The 13,285-nt window shown below is 52.9% G+C and overlaps 4 protein-coding genes across 4 annotated transcripts; 1 reads left to right on the top strand and 3 right to left on the bottom strand.

Moving 5' to 3' along the window:
* Positions 1 to 399: 399 nt before the first annotated feature.
* LDBPK_210810 (hypothetical protein, conserved) lies at positions 400 to 738 on the bottom strand (the record flags this gene model as incomplete). Its single annotated transcript, XM_003860550.1, has 1 exon — positions 400 to 738. The coding sequence occupies one exon, from the start codon at positions 736 to 738 to the stop codon at positions 400 to 402; it is 339 nt and encodes a 112-aa protein (XP_003860598.1).
* A 265-nt stretch (positions 739 to 1,003) lies between these two features.
* LDBPK_210800 (60S Ribosomal protein L36, putative) lies at positions 1,004 to 1,321 on the bottom strand (the record flags this gene model as incomplete). The annotated part of the gene is made up of 1 exon (XM_003860549.1): positions 1,004 to 1,321. One exon carries the CDS (start codon positions 1,319 to 1,321, stop codon positions 1,004 to 1,006), a length of 318 nt encoding a protein of 105 aa, XP_003860597.1.
* A 427-nt stretch (positions 1,322 to 1,748) lies between these two features.
* Positions 1,749 to 2,894, bottom strand: LDBPK_210790 (hypothetical protein, conserved; the record flags this gene model as incomplete). The annotated part of the gene is made up of 1 exon (XM_003860548.1): positions 1,749 to 2,894. The coding sequence occupies one exon, from the start codon at positions 2,892 to 2,894 to the stop codon at positions 1,749 to 1,751; it is 1,146 nt and encodes a 381-aa protein (XP_003860596.1).
* Positions 2,895 to 10,139: 7,245 nt separating this feature from the next.
* On the top strand, positions 10,140 to 11,228 carry LDBPK_210780 (hypothetical protein, conserved; the record flags this gene model as incomplete). Its single annotated transcript, XM_003860547.1, has 1 exon — positions 10,140 to 11,228. One exon carries the CDS (start codon positions 10,140 to 10,142, stop codon positions 11,226 to 11,228), a length of 1,089 nt encoding a protein of 362 aa, XP_003860595.1.
* Between the last annotated feature and the right edge of the window lie 2,057 nt (positions 11,229 to 13,285).

Raw genomic sequence — 13,285 nt, 5'->3', positions numbered from 1 at the left:
CGGCCGCCGCGCGACGGGCGACGGGCTGGGCGATCACACGGCGCATCATCTTCGCGTAAATGAAAAGGCTGTTTTTGGAAAGAGTAAGAGTGTGAAGAGTACCCGGGACTATTATGGAGAAAAATATGGATTCACTGAAAAGAGAGCAGCAGGGAGCCATAGGTAGGACATGAATAAGAAAGTACATGGGGCGAGAGACAGCAGCCAAAAGGCATGCAAGACCTCCTCTGTAGACTATTAACGAAGTGGGTGAGTAGATAAGAGAGAGTTCAGATAGCTGAGGGGCGACGTGGTGCAACTGCTCTTGCTTTTTGTCTACGTTTTATTTGTTTTATTGTTCTGAACTCTGCCGGAACTTCGCTGGAAAAATAAGATGGCGTACTTGTAGAGAGAAAAGACTTACGTGCTACTCTTTGGTGGTGCTACTTGTGCAGACCAGACCGTTTCAGCAGCAACATCATGACCTAAAACGTACTTTGTATCGACGTACGACTTTCCAATGCCACACCCTGTGCCGAACGCGGTGACAGCTGCGCGAGACGCGACCGAGCGAAATACAACCATTGAAACGGCACCGCCGCAGAGAAATCCCAAGCTCATCATCTTCAATGTATTGTCCGTAATATATGACCATTTCTGTGATTCGGTGAGTGCATCACGATCAATAATGGTACTGTCTCCCATCTTCTTGTCGAGCTTCTTGAGCTGGTGAGAGGATAAAGAGCAATCTGCCTTCATGTCACACAGATGAGTAGTGCAGCGGTTCAAGAGAGAACAGAGATGAGGGTGCAAAAGGAATAGTAGAGCGTCAATCGATATCACAGGCACCGTCACAAAAGCGAGGGCAACAGAGCACAGGAGTAGCTCGCATGGAAAAGGTGCAGTTAGTCACTGTGATAGCACTTTTTTATCATTATATTGTTTTTTTTGTTGTTGTTTTCTTATGTTCTCGCTTGATGTTTTGCCAAAGTAGAAAAAAAAGTGATGACAGCTGCCGAATACTTTAATGGTGCTTCTTGGTTGTGTGACGCAGCGCCTCCTCCATCTTCGAGCGCTTCTTCTTGGCCGCAGTAAAATCTCCAAGACGCTTCTTGCAGTACTTCAAGGCGCGCTTCTCCTTGCCGACACGCAGAAACTCCTGTACACGCTTCTCCAGGGGGGACAAGCCTACTAAATCAGCGATGATAGCCTTCACAGCGCGCAGGTGCTTGTGAGGCACGGCAAAGCGGTCGTTGGGCGACGGCTGGCGCGGGCGGCGGGTCGTCACGTGACCCTTGTTGAAGCCGGCAATGATGCCGGTGCGAGGAGTAGGTGCGGACATGATTGTCACCTTGATCGCGCGAGAATGCAATGAGCACACAAAGGAGTTTTGGCGTTGTGAGTGAAAACGCAGAAAATAGGCCATCGAAAGATAGAGATAATTAAAGGAAAGGAAAAGAGTGAGATGGTAAAGCATGAAGCAAAATAGTTTAACGAGAAAGGATTAAACGTCTGCGCATACGATCCTTCCGAATCGTACTTCGTTCGACACGTTGCCACCATAGAAGAAAAGGCTGAACGTGTACAAAAGAGAGAGGCAGCTACAAAGCCTTCCCTATTTCTGGACATGCTCTCCTTTTTTTTTCACTGCTGTCGTCTCTTGGGGGCGCAAAATGTGAGACAGCTAGACAATACAAGACCACCAAATACATACATATATATATATATATATATACGTATATTGTTGAAAGCCAAGTAGCTGATCAAGCCTATAGATCAAGCCTTCTTCTTTCTGCCTTTCGCTGGATAGCAGCCTCTTTCTTTAGCCGCTTCTTGTGTTGCGACTTGCTGTTCGGATCGGCGATGGCAGGTGGTACGTCACTTTTTAAAAAGTCACTCACTGGGCGCCCTTTCTCCAAATCTCGCAAATAGTTCAAAATATGTTCGTTGGGGATCGAGCGGCGCGCTGAGACCATCTTTTGCCATTTTTTACGAGGTAAAGAAACGCATTGCAGAGATTTCTTGTATCTCAACATCATTCCCAAATCCCATAAGCGGCAACCAGCCGATTTCATGCAAACGCCAGTTAGGCTCAATTGCAGAGACCCACCGCCGCTAATACAGTATGCACCGGTTGCGGAAGCGTAAATGTCTCCAACTAGATAGCCAACTTCGCATGCAACGAGCTCCCCTTCTTGAATCACAGGTGAGTTCCCTGAGATAGGCACGTTGCTATATTGTCGATGACGAACAGCAGTGACAATAATTTTGGTTGCGTACTTGGTTGGATTGAAAAACATGTGGAGCAAACACACTCGTAGCGGCGCGCACAGCCAATTTTCGCCATGCTGCCGCCTTATTAGCGTAAAAACGTCGACTAGGTCCTCTTTTCGATTAATGAAAATGTCGAACGAGGGACAACGGGTACTTTCGTTCGGCGCTTTTGTGAGCTTTCGCGAAACCCCCAGGCAATCCTTGTCGAAAATGCCCTCGTCACCCTCACAGAAGGGAAAACCATCCATAGTGTTGCGCTGTGCTGCGCCTTCAGCAAGCGCGCAAACAGCCCTCTCCGCGTGCAGCTTTGGAGCAAAGAGAAAACTGTTGTCGTCGATTGCAATCGCCAAGGGAAAAATGCCGCGCTGGCAGCACGCATCAATCAAAGAGGGGTCGAACAAAGGCGAGAAGCCAAGCTCCTCGCTCCCTTTCAGCCTCTCGGGCAGAGTATCGAGGTCATCTTTGCTTCTTACTGGTGGCAAAAAGGTCGAAAAGTGCTGTATGCCCGCTTTTGTCAAGGGTACGAGATGGCGCACATCCGTGGCCTGGCCTGCATGTCTAACCTCCGCCGCAATGTCAAATTCTTTCCCTTTATCCTCGCAAAAATGCCGAGTGACCCTTTGCAAGTAGGTGGCGTGCATGAACACACAGTGGGTGTCATGTAATTGCTACAAATCGCGTATCGAAGAAGGTGGTGAGTACAAGGTACAAGGAGCATACAGTTGACTACTAGAGTTATTCGGGTCCTTTTGATTACGCCTCCAGCTGTCCATGGCAGCGAGCCGACACCGTCCGCGAACTCATGCTCGATGCTGTAAGGGAAGAAGTCGAACTCAGCGCGGGCAACGTTTCAAGGGTGCGATGTGTGCGCATCTGCTTTTCCATTTCTTTGTGAATCGGTTTTGCAACTGAAAGAGCCTCAGCAGCAGCGAACAAGAGAAGAGTTGGTGTTTCAACCCCGATTGTTCACTCACAGCCCTGAGAGATCTCAACAGTAACTAGCAAGAGTCTTCTTTTGCCCTACGGTGCGTACATTGAGCATGTCACACCCAATAAACAGGGAGTGTAAATATATCGATAATAAACGCCAGCAATGCGGCATTTGCGCTGCGGCGGCGGCGCATCCGGCGATCGAGCAGCGCATCACATGGAAGCGAATTTCTCCGAGGACCTAACTCTCTCATTTACCGCGCATCAACGCAGTCTCCACCGAGAACCTCCTTTTCCAATCCATGGAATTCATAAAACACCCTTCGCACAGTCGACGCAACTCTTCATCACCACGACATCGCAAGAAGGGAAACCTTGACCATCACCTGCCCACCACGATGACCTTAATGCGAAGCCTGCCCACCCACCTTCCAAGCAAACACCCATCCGCTATCATTTCCCACCACCACCACTTTAGGACAGAAGACCACCGACAATGCCCGCCACACTGGCCGTAGCGCAGAAAGGAATTAGAAACTGTACTCGCTCTACTTGCATCCATTCCGCTTTCCTGTGAAACAGGTTCAAGACAATAAAAAACCTCACACGCAACTGCCGTCCACAACCTGGCAGCCTTTCGTGGCACGAAAAGGGGCTTCTAAGAGCTTCAAGGACCCCCAATACGGATCATTCCCTCGAAACTACACCAGCCGCAGCTTTTTCATCGTTACACAAAACTCCTTGGCCATCCGAATCACTGCGACTTTGTCACAATAAAACACAAAGCATATGCGACTATCACCACGGCGTCCCCTTCATTCACTTCTAGATACCCCGAACCCCACAAAAAAAAGCTAACGGAGATACACAACAGCACAAAAAACATCTAGCAAGCCGACCCACCGAAACCAAGATATGGCTAACGACTCTCTCGCCCACTGCTTTTACGGAAGCCAGGCCTCCGACCCCCCCCCCGTACGCGACCCACCCCCAAATATTTTAACAAGCACCCCCATTCCTCCAACTCATCTTCATGGGGAACAACGACACCCTAGCATGAAGCAAACGGAACAGTCTGGAAAGCGCCACCGCATGCCCCCAGCCCCCCACCCTTTTTCCCCGGAAAAACACCTGCCGGCGACTTCGAAAAAAACAAAACACACCAAACAGCCAAACGCACCCCGCTCCCTTAGAAGCACGGCCGCTTTCCGCCACACAACACGAGGTCGAACGCCTGTCTACACCTCCTCCTCCGTCACAGGCCCAACCTCGCGTGGGCCGATGGCAGCCGTAGACGCACACGCGCCACAACAACGCGCCGACCCAGCCATCGGAGAGCACGGCCCCCGCCCCCACCCACGCCCACAGCCCATGCTTCGCGGGGCGCCGCGCAGCCGCGCCCACCATGCCGGCCGCCACCGGGCGCATCCCCCTCGCGATGGCGCTCGGGCACCCCACCCACACCAGTGGGCGGTGTGAGGGCCGGGCCGGGTGGGAGACGCTCGGGTCACGATGACGCTCTACCCATCATGTGGATGGATACAGATCTGCCTCGCTGTCGCGGGCCACTCCGATGCAACGTCATCCAGGACGCCACCGCCGGCACCAGCAGCGACACATCGCTCTGAACCCTCCCCCCTGCGGCGTAGGTACCTGACCCCGTCGCCACCAGAAGCGGCTCGGCACTTGGCAAGGCATGGGGGAGGGGGCTGCCCGGCGTTTCAAAAGTGTGGCCGCGAAAGCGAATATATTCCGGGCAAGGCTGTCGGCTGGTGTGTTTTGAGTGGAAAGGGAAGCGGGTGCGCGAAAAGAGCTTACCCGAAAAAGGTTTGCATGGTCTTTTCTTCTTTGTTTTTTTTTTTGCACCACGCATAAAGCCAAAGTAGTTGTGCTGACGGGGTGCGCCTTTTTTTTTGCTATCGCTAATTGACGGGAAAAATGGGGTTTCATGCGTCGGAAAGGGTCAGAAAAGAAAGGGAAAGGTAATGAAGAACTTCGTTCTTGTGTTTTATGTTCGGGGTTACTTCAATAGTTTGGGTGAGTCGAACTTTTTTGCTTTGTTTCTTTTTTTTTTGCGGCAGCATTTTGCCGCGGCGCTGTGCCGCAATTTGGTGTCGCTATGGCGCTGATAAAAAAAAAAGCTTTTTGTCTTGGACCTGGCAAAAAAAATGTATTTTTTTTTGTCGCAGGGTTTTTTAATGGCTTTGCAGCGGTCTGACGAAAATGAGCCGCTTCGTTTACGCCAAACGCGGCCCATCACCGCCAAAGAAAAGGAAACAAGAAAAAAGCCGTTTTGTAAGAACCAAAGAAAAAATTTTATCGAAAGAAGATGGGCAAGAATTACCGCCGAAAGATCTTTTTTAGAAGCAGGAAAAACGGCCGCCCCAAATGCCAAGTAATCAGGTTTAGGGTCTAGCAAGATCAAAGAAAAGGCCAAATTTCTGGAGATATAAATAAGGGGCGTAAAAACTCACGATGGTGGTGTTTGCCAGATCTTCTTTTTAGCATATAAAAGGCGTTGTTTGCGGGCGCTGTCTTTCGATTTCCTTCTTTCGCGATGTGTTTTTTGGGTGGTGCTTGTGGTGCCCGGCCGCGCGCGGGGTTACAGGTCCCTGTTTTCTTTGTCACCGGCGCCTTTGGTTATAGCAACGACTGTCTTTAGAAGCTGCGGGGCGCCCTGGGCCTTCGAACCCCATGCGGCCCGGCCTTTCAAATCGGCATATTTCCCCAACGCGCGCCATTTTTTTGCCAATTATGACAGCCGGCGCCTTTTTTATGATGTTCCTTTTCTGTTGCTTTTAAAAGCTAAATTTTTATACAATGGAATTTTTTACCAAATTTTAATAGTCGTTTGCAAACAATTTTTGGAGGAGCACGCGTCTCAGACCAGTGGGAGGCGGGCGCGTTCATCACCCGCCTGAAAAAATGGAAAAAGTCAAAATCGCAGGCCCACATTGAGCCGCGGTTTAAAAAATGTTTTTTTTTTTTTGGTTTGCAATTGTCCGCTCCAGGAAAGAAAACTGATAAAACCTGCTGGTCGATGCTGAGGGCTTCGAACCAGTGGTGGGGAATGGGTCGCGGAGCCGGTAAAAGGTATTTATGGCTGAGGTGGCCAGACCCATTTCTTTTTCATCTATTCGGCTACCTTCTGCGGCTTTTTTGTTAGCCCAGGGTGTTTCGATTAATGACGCTTGTTTTGTTTTTCTGTGTGTAAAAAGGCGTTGGGGTAAAAGGGGGGTTTTGGGAAAAGGGTGAGGCCGGCCCATTTGCGCGAGCGCCCCGCTTTCAGGCCTGGGGGTCACAAAACTTCGTCTTTAGAAAATGACGCGCCCCTTTCAAAAATAGAAATGGGCTCACCACCTGGGTTCGCGCTCGGTGAAAACAAACCGCATGCTGAAAGAGTGCGCATAAGGTTTTTTATTTGGTCACACGCGCATGCGCGCTGCCTGTTTTTCCGTTTCGCCCGTGCCGGGTTATGCCGCCAGGGGGGGGGGGCGCGGCCGAAGCGCGCGCGAGGAAACCGGCGCGGCACTTGGTGGGATCTGGGGTGCCTCAATCTTTGGTTCTCTTGTTTAAATAGCGTTCAGCAGCGGGTTCCTCGTAAATCGGGTGAGCCGAAAACTTTTCGCGCTGTCTGCGCCAGCCGCCCCCCTCAAACCGCACGCTTCGAAAGCATTTCAGCCCCTTGGCGCGAGGCGGATCTTCCCGGGCCTCTGGGGAACTGCCCGCGTCGTGCGCATTCGTGGGGTCGCCGTTGATTATGCGCAGCGCGTGCCCTTCGGCAGGCTCTAGTTTGTTTGGGTAGCTTCAGGGAGGCGGTGTGCTACCAGGCGGTGGCGCTGAAAGGGCTTCCGGCTTTGGAGGGGCCGGCTGGGGGTCGTGTGTCTGCCTGGCCCTTCTCTAAAGAAAACCCGGCGCGTGCCTTTGGGAACTGGAAGCGTTGCGTCACCACCGCTTTCTTCGCATGTTTTTTACCCTTCATGTGGGGTAGGGCCCCGAGAATGCGTGGCGCGGTGTTTGCCGAGAGCTTCGCTACCGGAAAGGGGTTGCGGCTCCTCTGGGGGCTAGGGGCCGGGGGGCGGTCGGTGGGTCTTCGGGGCCTGGGGGTTTTGGGGGCTGCCCACGCACCCGCCCGACAACACACCAAAAACATGCCGGCCCAGTTTGTTTCGCCGCCAAGGCAATCACAAACCGAGTTCACAAACTCATATTTTTGCGCAGAGAACGCGTGTAGGAGGCGAGCGGGCTCGGACCCATTTCTCACCGAGAGCATTGGTGTCGATGATGCATGGGGGAGGGCGCGCCAACGGAGTTTTTGGGCACCCGCAGGCAAAGCAGGCGGGGACGGAACCGGACATCGGTAAAGGACTCCTGGGGGTCATGTTTTCTCCTCCTTCCAGTGCTATATTGACGCCTTTTGCCTGCGCTTACCGTGGCCTTGGCAGAGCGCTTGGGCTGCGAGGATTTTGAAAACATGCAAAAAGACGCCAACCTTTTGTGTCAGTGTCTGAAACGAATTCGATTGAGCGGCTGAGTAACTTTTTATGGCCGCTTACGAGCATCTGAATCGGGCTACACCATGATGCCGAAAGAGAGGGCGCTTACCTCGGCAAGGGCGTAAGTTCGTCATATCACCGCAGTCTAAAAAGAAAAGCCTTTGCACTCCAAAAGAAAAGTCGTGGCTCGATTTGTTTATGCCTCGATCAAAAACGGCAGGCCACACAGGACGCTTCTTTAAGAGCTTGCTTTTCTCCGGTCCCGCCATCCATCTTTCCACTGGCTCAACCGAGGCTTTGTGGCCCCAGAAAAGCATTTTCAAAAGCACAAATGTTGTTTCTTTACTCCGGGCAGAAAAGTAGCCTTTGGTTTCAGACACAACTTCGTGGTGTTCGTGGCAAAGGGCGCTTCAGGGGCCCCGTGCGCCAGCTTTGCTCCGGGGAAATCCGGCAGCTCCCTCCCCCACCCCCTGCCAAGTGCCGAGCCGCTTCTGGTGGTGACGGGGTCAGGCACCTACGCCGCAGGGGGGAGGGTTCAGAGCGATGTGTCGCTGCTGGTGCCGGCGGTGGCGTCCTGGATGACGTTGCATCGGAGTGGCCCGCGACAGCGAGGCAGATCTGTATCCATCCACATGATGGGCAGAGCGTCATCGTGACCCGAGCGTCTCCCACCCGGCCCGGCCCTCACACCGCCCACTGGTGTGGGTGGGGTGCCCGAGCGCCACCGCGAGGGGTATGCGCCCGGTGGCGGCCGGCATGGTGGGCGCGGCTGCGCGGCGCCCCGCGAAGCATGGGCTGTGGGCGTGGGCGGGGGCGGGGGCCGTGCTCTCCGATGGCTGGGTCAGCGCGTTGTTGTGGCGCGTGTGCGTCTACGGCTGCCATCGGCCCACGCGAGGTTGGGCCTGTGACGGAGTAGGAGGTGTAGACAGGCGTTCGACCTCGTGTTGTGTAGCAGAGAAGGACACGTGCGAAAACAGATGAGCTTCGGAACTTCTGTAACCGCTGCAAAGCATATGTGTGTTATAGATGGTTACCGGCGTCGGATCGAGGGAACGTGACTGAGGAGGTGGAGCTTGGTGGGAGAGGATCGTTGGTGTTCCAGGATGTGATCAGCCTGTCGTGGTCGAAAGCCTTGCCAGCAAGTGAGTTGCTTGACTGTGTTGAGTTTACCTCGAGAGCTAGTGTCTGCTCGAACGAAGGGAGGAAAGAGGTTTTGATTCTACTGTAAGAAGTCGTTTTGGCGTTGCGTTGCTTTGGATGTGATGGCTGTGCACGGTGCAGGACGCATGCTTTAGGGGATGGTCCGCGGGGAGCTGATTCGCTGGTGGGAGGGGTGCTCGACGTGGCGGAGCTCATTGTATACTGGATGCTTGGGGTTTACTGCACAGATCTCAGCCTGTTCTCAACAATGGACTAAACACAATCCCTGGAAGCCTCACGAATTCGACATTTTTCTTCGCTTGCTGGCGCTGCTGTCGGCTTGCTTCAATTCTGGCGGCCTTCAATGTTTTATTTCGAAGACGATCTTTGGGCCGTTCAACTGAACATTCACTTGGATGATTGCTGACCCTTGGCTGCAATGGTGGGTAGGCTTATTGTTTGTGAGACGGCTGAGGGACTGCCTTGGTTTGCATTGTGGAGTGACGGAGGTGGAGGGAGTTTTTATCGAAAAAGGTGGTTCTTTGAGTGGGTGCGAAGGGTTATAGGTAGTCGCTGTACCCTATCTGTGATTTGAAAATAAAGCGAAGCTTGTGGATGTGTGGTCGACGTACCACTGCTGTTGGGTTTTCTTTAATGTTGTTATGGTCGCAGTGAACGGGAAACTATGGTGCGCGTGTCGTTTCAAGGGGCAGGCACAGTGCGTCAATCGACTCACTGGGGAAGCAATAAGTGGTACAGCGCCGAGACATCACTAAAAAGCAATGCCTGAAGCTTTTCGCAGCTTCTTGCACAAAACGCAGGCGCATAGCGTATTGAAATCGATGCTGCCCACGTACAGGCGGGGAGTGTCTGCTTTCTCAAGTATCCACCACGGAACTCAACTTTTACAACACATTTACCAACTGTCCACTATTTCCACTTTTTTTCTTACCTTTCTTCTTAGTCAGTCGCAAAGGTGACTCTTGGAGACAGCACTAGCGATGGACTTTCAATTTATCAATGACTCGGATGTACTGTTGCCAGTCACCAGTGTGGTGGTTGCCGCAGCGATCGCGTTGCTCATTGGAAGGTGTATTCCACTCAAGGGAACGCTGAGTAGCGGCAACTCTGAGGGTCGTGACACAGGGGATATGATACTGGAGTTGAAAAGGCCCCGTTCACAGACGCATTCACACTGGCGAAAGTAGCTGTGGTCTATTTGACGGATCAAAAAGAGAAAACCAGGATCAAACACACAGTCGATCATAGCAAAAGCAAAGCAAAGAGAGTCATGACATTCTAGTGACCTGTCATGACTGGATGCAAAGCAGTCCATCTGTCGCGAGCGGTAGCATTGCACGGTGCGAAACATGGCCTTTTCCTTTGCGCTCCTCACTTTTGCTTCTTCTCCCTCTCGACTTTCCTGTATTTGGCAACAAAGGAGGACTAGTGGTTTGCATCGCACACAACTTCTCCATGCTTCGACTCAGCATGCACCGCATATCGCCACCCTTTTGGGTAGGGGCGCGCTTGTTGTCTTCGACCGCAGTCCTCCGTGTTGAGCAGAGTGCGGAGGAGCGCGCTAGGGAAGAGGAGCTCCGCCAAAAGGTCCAGCAGAAGTATCGCGGAATGCCGATCCCTGAAATGACCCATCACGAATATGGGCACTTCTCTACAATGGGTATAAACGCAAGTGCAGCTCAGCAGGCTGCGCGAAGCGCTGGAGTACAGGGATACCCAGGGTTTGGTGGCGCCGCTTTCCAGAATCGAGGAAGGGTGGACTGGCTCTTCCTGTTGACAGGTTGCACGATGGTGTACTTATCCGGTAAGATCCTCTTTCGTCAATTCACACGCGGAGTAAATGGGCTGGAGCTGCCTCTTTGGACGGCGAGCGTAGAACTACAGGCGAAGCACATCCTGTTTGCTGTACAGTTTCAGCAAAGTGAGCAGGAGCAGATGAAGAAGGACTTTGAGGCGGTTCGCCAAACCAACCCCTTTGTGGACTTCTTCGAGTGGGTGCGCTCGCGCAGGCCTGAGTTCTGCTGTGGAAGAAAGTATGGAGCCGATTACGTGATGCACACGCTTGTTTCCTGTTTGCGTGGCAGTGACGGGACGCAGCTAGCCACTTTAGCTCGTACACTGCAGCAGTCTATGACCCGGAGAAATGGTGACTCCCTTCAGCGAGTGGACGACTTTGTAGAACAACTGCAGAGCGCCGGGTACCTTTTCCATGGCATCCGCGGTGTAGGCTCGTCTGGCGTGTACACCCCTGAGCCTTTACCTCAACCGATTTATACCCCGTTCCGTGAAGTTAATCAGTGTGGAGCGCAAGAATCCGATCTCATTAACGCTCTGGATGTGAAGAACGGCGAGGCACACAGCTCTACTCCTTTCAGTGAGGCAAAGTAGAGAATGTACCACACAGGCATGACCTGCTTTCTCTTAACTTAGTAGTGTTTCTATTTCTTTGCATTCCGCGCGAAACGAGGTAGAAGATAGCTGCATTTGATCCGTTATATTAACTGCATTCTTGGCGCAGCAACCTGCTCTTAAAACTCTCTGTCGAACGTGCAGGAGAGTGTTGTAGTCGTGGCCGTGATGTGAAATATCTCGACCAGGGGACCCAAATCAGACTCTCTCCGCGTACTACTATCCCTCAGCTTCCAACACATTCTCGCTACTTTCCGCTTACTTTCTCGAGCATCTTTTACTTTAGCATTCAGTGCGTCACCGGAGTCATAGGGGCAAAAGCGGACGCAAAGGTGCCAGGCCACGGCTACAACTATGTTCCGGGTGTTGCACAACAAAGGTGTGGAGCTGAAAGAGGCTTTCTAGATCTTTTATTCAAGCGGGAGCGGCACTTTTAGTGCTCCTATGGTTGAAGCGCTGCTTCCCTTCGTTGAGTCTTGCCGATCGGATAAGGCCTTCGGCGTCTTTTTGAAGGCGTGCAAAGCAGAGAGAAAAGTGCCTATAACGTACGAAAAGTTCTTCGCTTTCGTGGCAAAGCTCTACAGCCTGTCTGCTCTTCCTAAGTATTAAGTCGAGGAGGACCATGCCAACGCAGATCTGTGTGCTGCTCTCCCTTCATTTGACCATCATGATACCGGCATGGTGGATTGAAGTGTCGTCCTGTTATAATGGAAAAGGAGAGCAAGCTGCCACCGCAGGAGCAGGAGAACCTCCGCCTTCGGTTAGTGCAAGCACGCCATACACGAAAAAGGCCAGGTATGCTATAAAGCCTTTCTCATCAACCTGGTTGCCGCTAGCATCAGTACACCGTACTTTAATCTCTTCTGCTTACTGACACACGGTTCGACAACTGTCTGCTCACAGTCGAAAGCGTATCTTATCATGAAAGACCGAAGCAGAGAGAACAACACTTATTACTGTTCCTGAGTGAGAGTGTGACTTTAGTCTCCCTGCTTCGAGGACACTGTGTCTTGCGACTATTACAGTTTCGCGTTTTAATCTGGAGCCGGCTCTCTATCCCTGATGACAGAGGAGGGACGCACGCACACCCCTCAGTGCGTGGCACTTCAGCACCCACTCTCTCTGTCTGGGAAAAGCCAAGCAGCCCCCTCCCCCACCCCCTGCCAAGTGCCGAGCCGCTTCTGGTGGCGACGGGGTCAGGTACCTACGCCGCAGGGGGGAGGGTTCAGAGCGATGTGTCGCTGCTGGTGCCGGCGGTGGCGTCCTGGATGACGTTGCATCGGAGTGGCCCGCGACAGCGAGGCAGATCTGTATCCATCCACATGATGGGTAGAGCGTCATCGTGACCCGAGCGTCTCCCACCCGGCCCGGCCCTCACACCGCCCACTGGTGTGGGTGGGGTGCCCGAGCGCCATCGCGAGGGGGATGCGCCCGGTGGCGGCCGGCATGGTGGGCGCGGCTGCGCGGCGCCCCGCGAAGCGTGGGCTGTGGGCGTGGGTGGGGGCCGTGCTCTCCGATGGCTGGGCCAGCGCGTTGTTGTGGCGCGTGTGTGTCTACGGCTGCCATCGGCCCACGCGAGGTTGGGTCTGTGACGGAGGAGGTGTAGACAGGCGTTCGACCTCGTGTTGTGTGGCGGAAAGCGGGCACGTTTAAAAAGCAATAGAAAACTGGGCTCCTATTCCCCTTCGGTGTGCCCTGCACAGCGTTTGTTTGTATATAACGGCTTACAAGCGAGATCTACGAAGCATACTTCACTGAAGGGGAGGAAAAACGGTTTCCGTGTTCCTAGCAGTTTTTTGTAGGCTGCCCGAATGAGCACATCAGCTTTTTTGCCCATGTTTTGAAGACCTGCCAGCTGGGCCATCTCTTCCCGAGACTTGTGCTGGTGCCGTCGCGTTGCCTGACAATCTTTGAGACACCTCCGTATCTCTCAGGTTCCTTCCAGTCGGACTTGTGACTGCTGTGAGCCAACTTTCGTGTACAGCTATGAACCATATGCTCTGTCTCCCCACTCCTTGATTTTGCCGTCGCTGAAA

This window comes from Leishmania donovani, chromosome 21 (genome assembly GCF_000227135.1).
Source record: "Leishmania donovani BPK282A1 complete genome, chromosome 21".
Lineage (NCBI taxonomy): Eukaryota > Euglenozoa > Kinetoplastea > Trypanosomatida > Trypanosomatidae > Leishmania > Leishmania donovani.
This window is presented reverse-complemented; position numbering and strand designations above follow the sequence as displayed.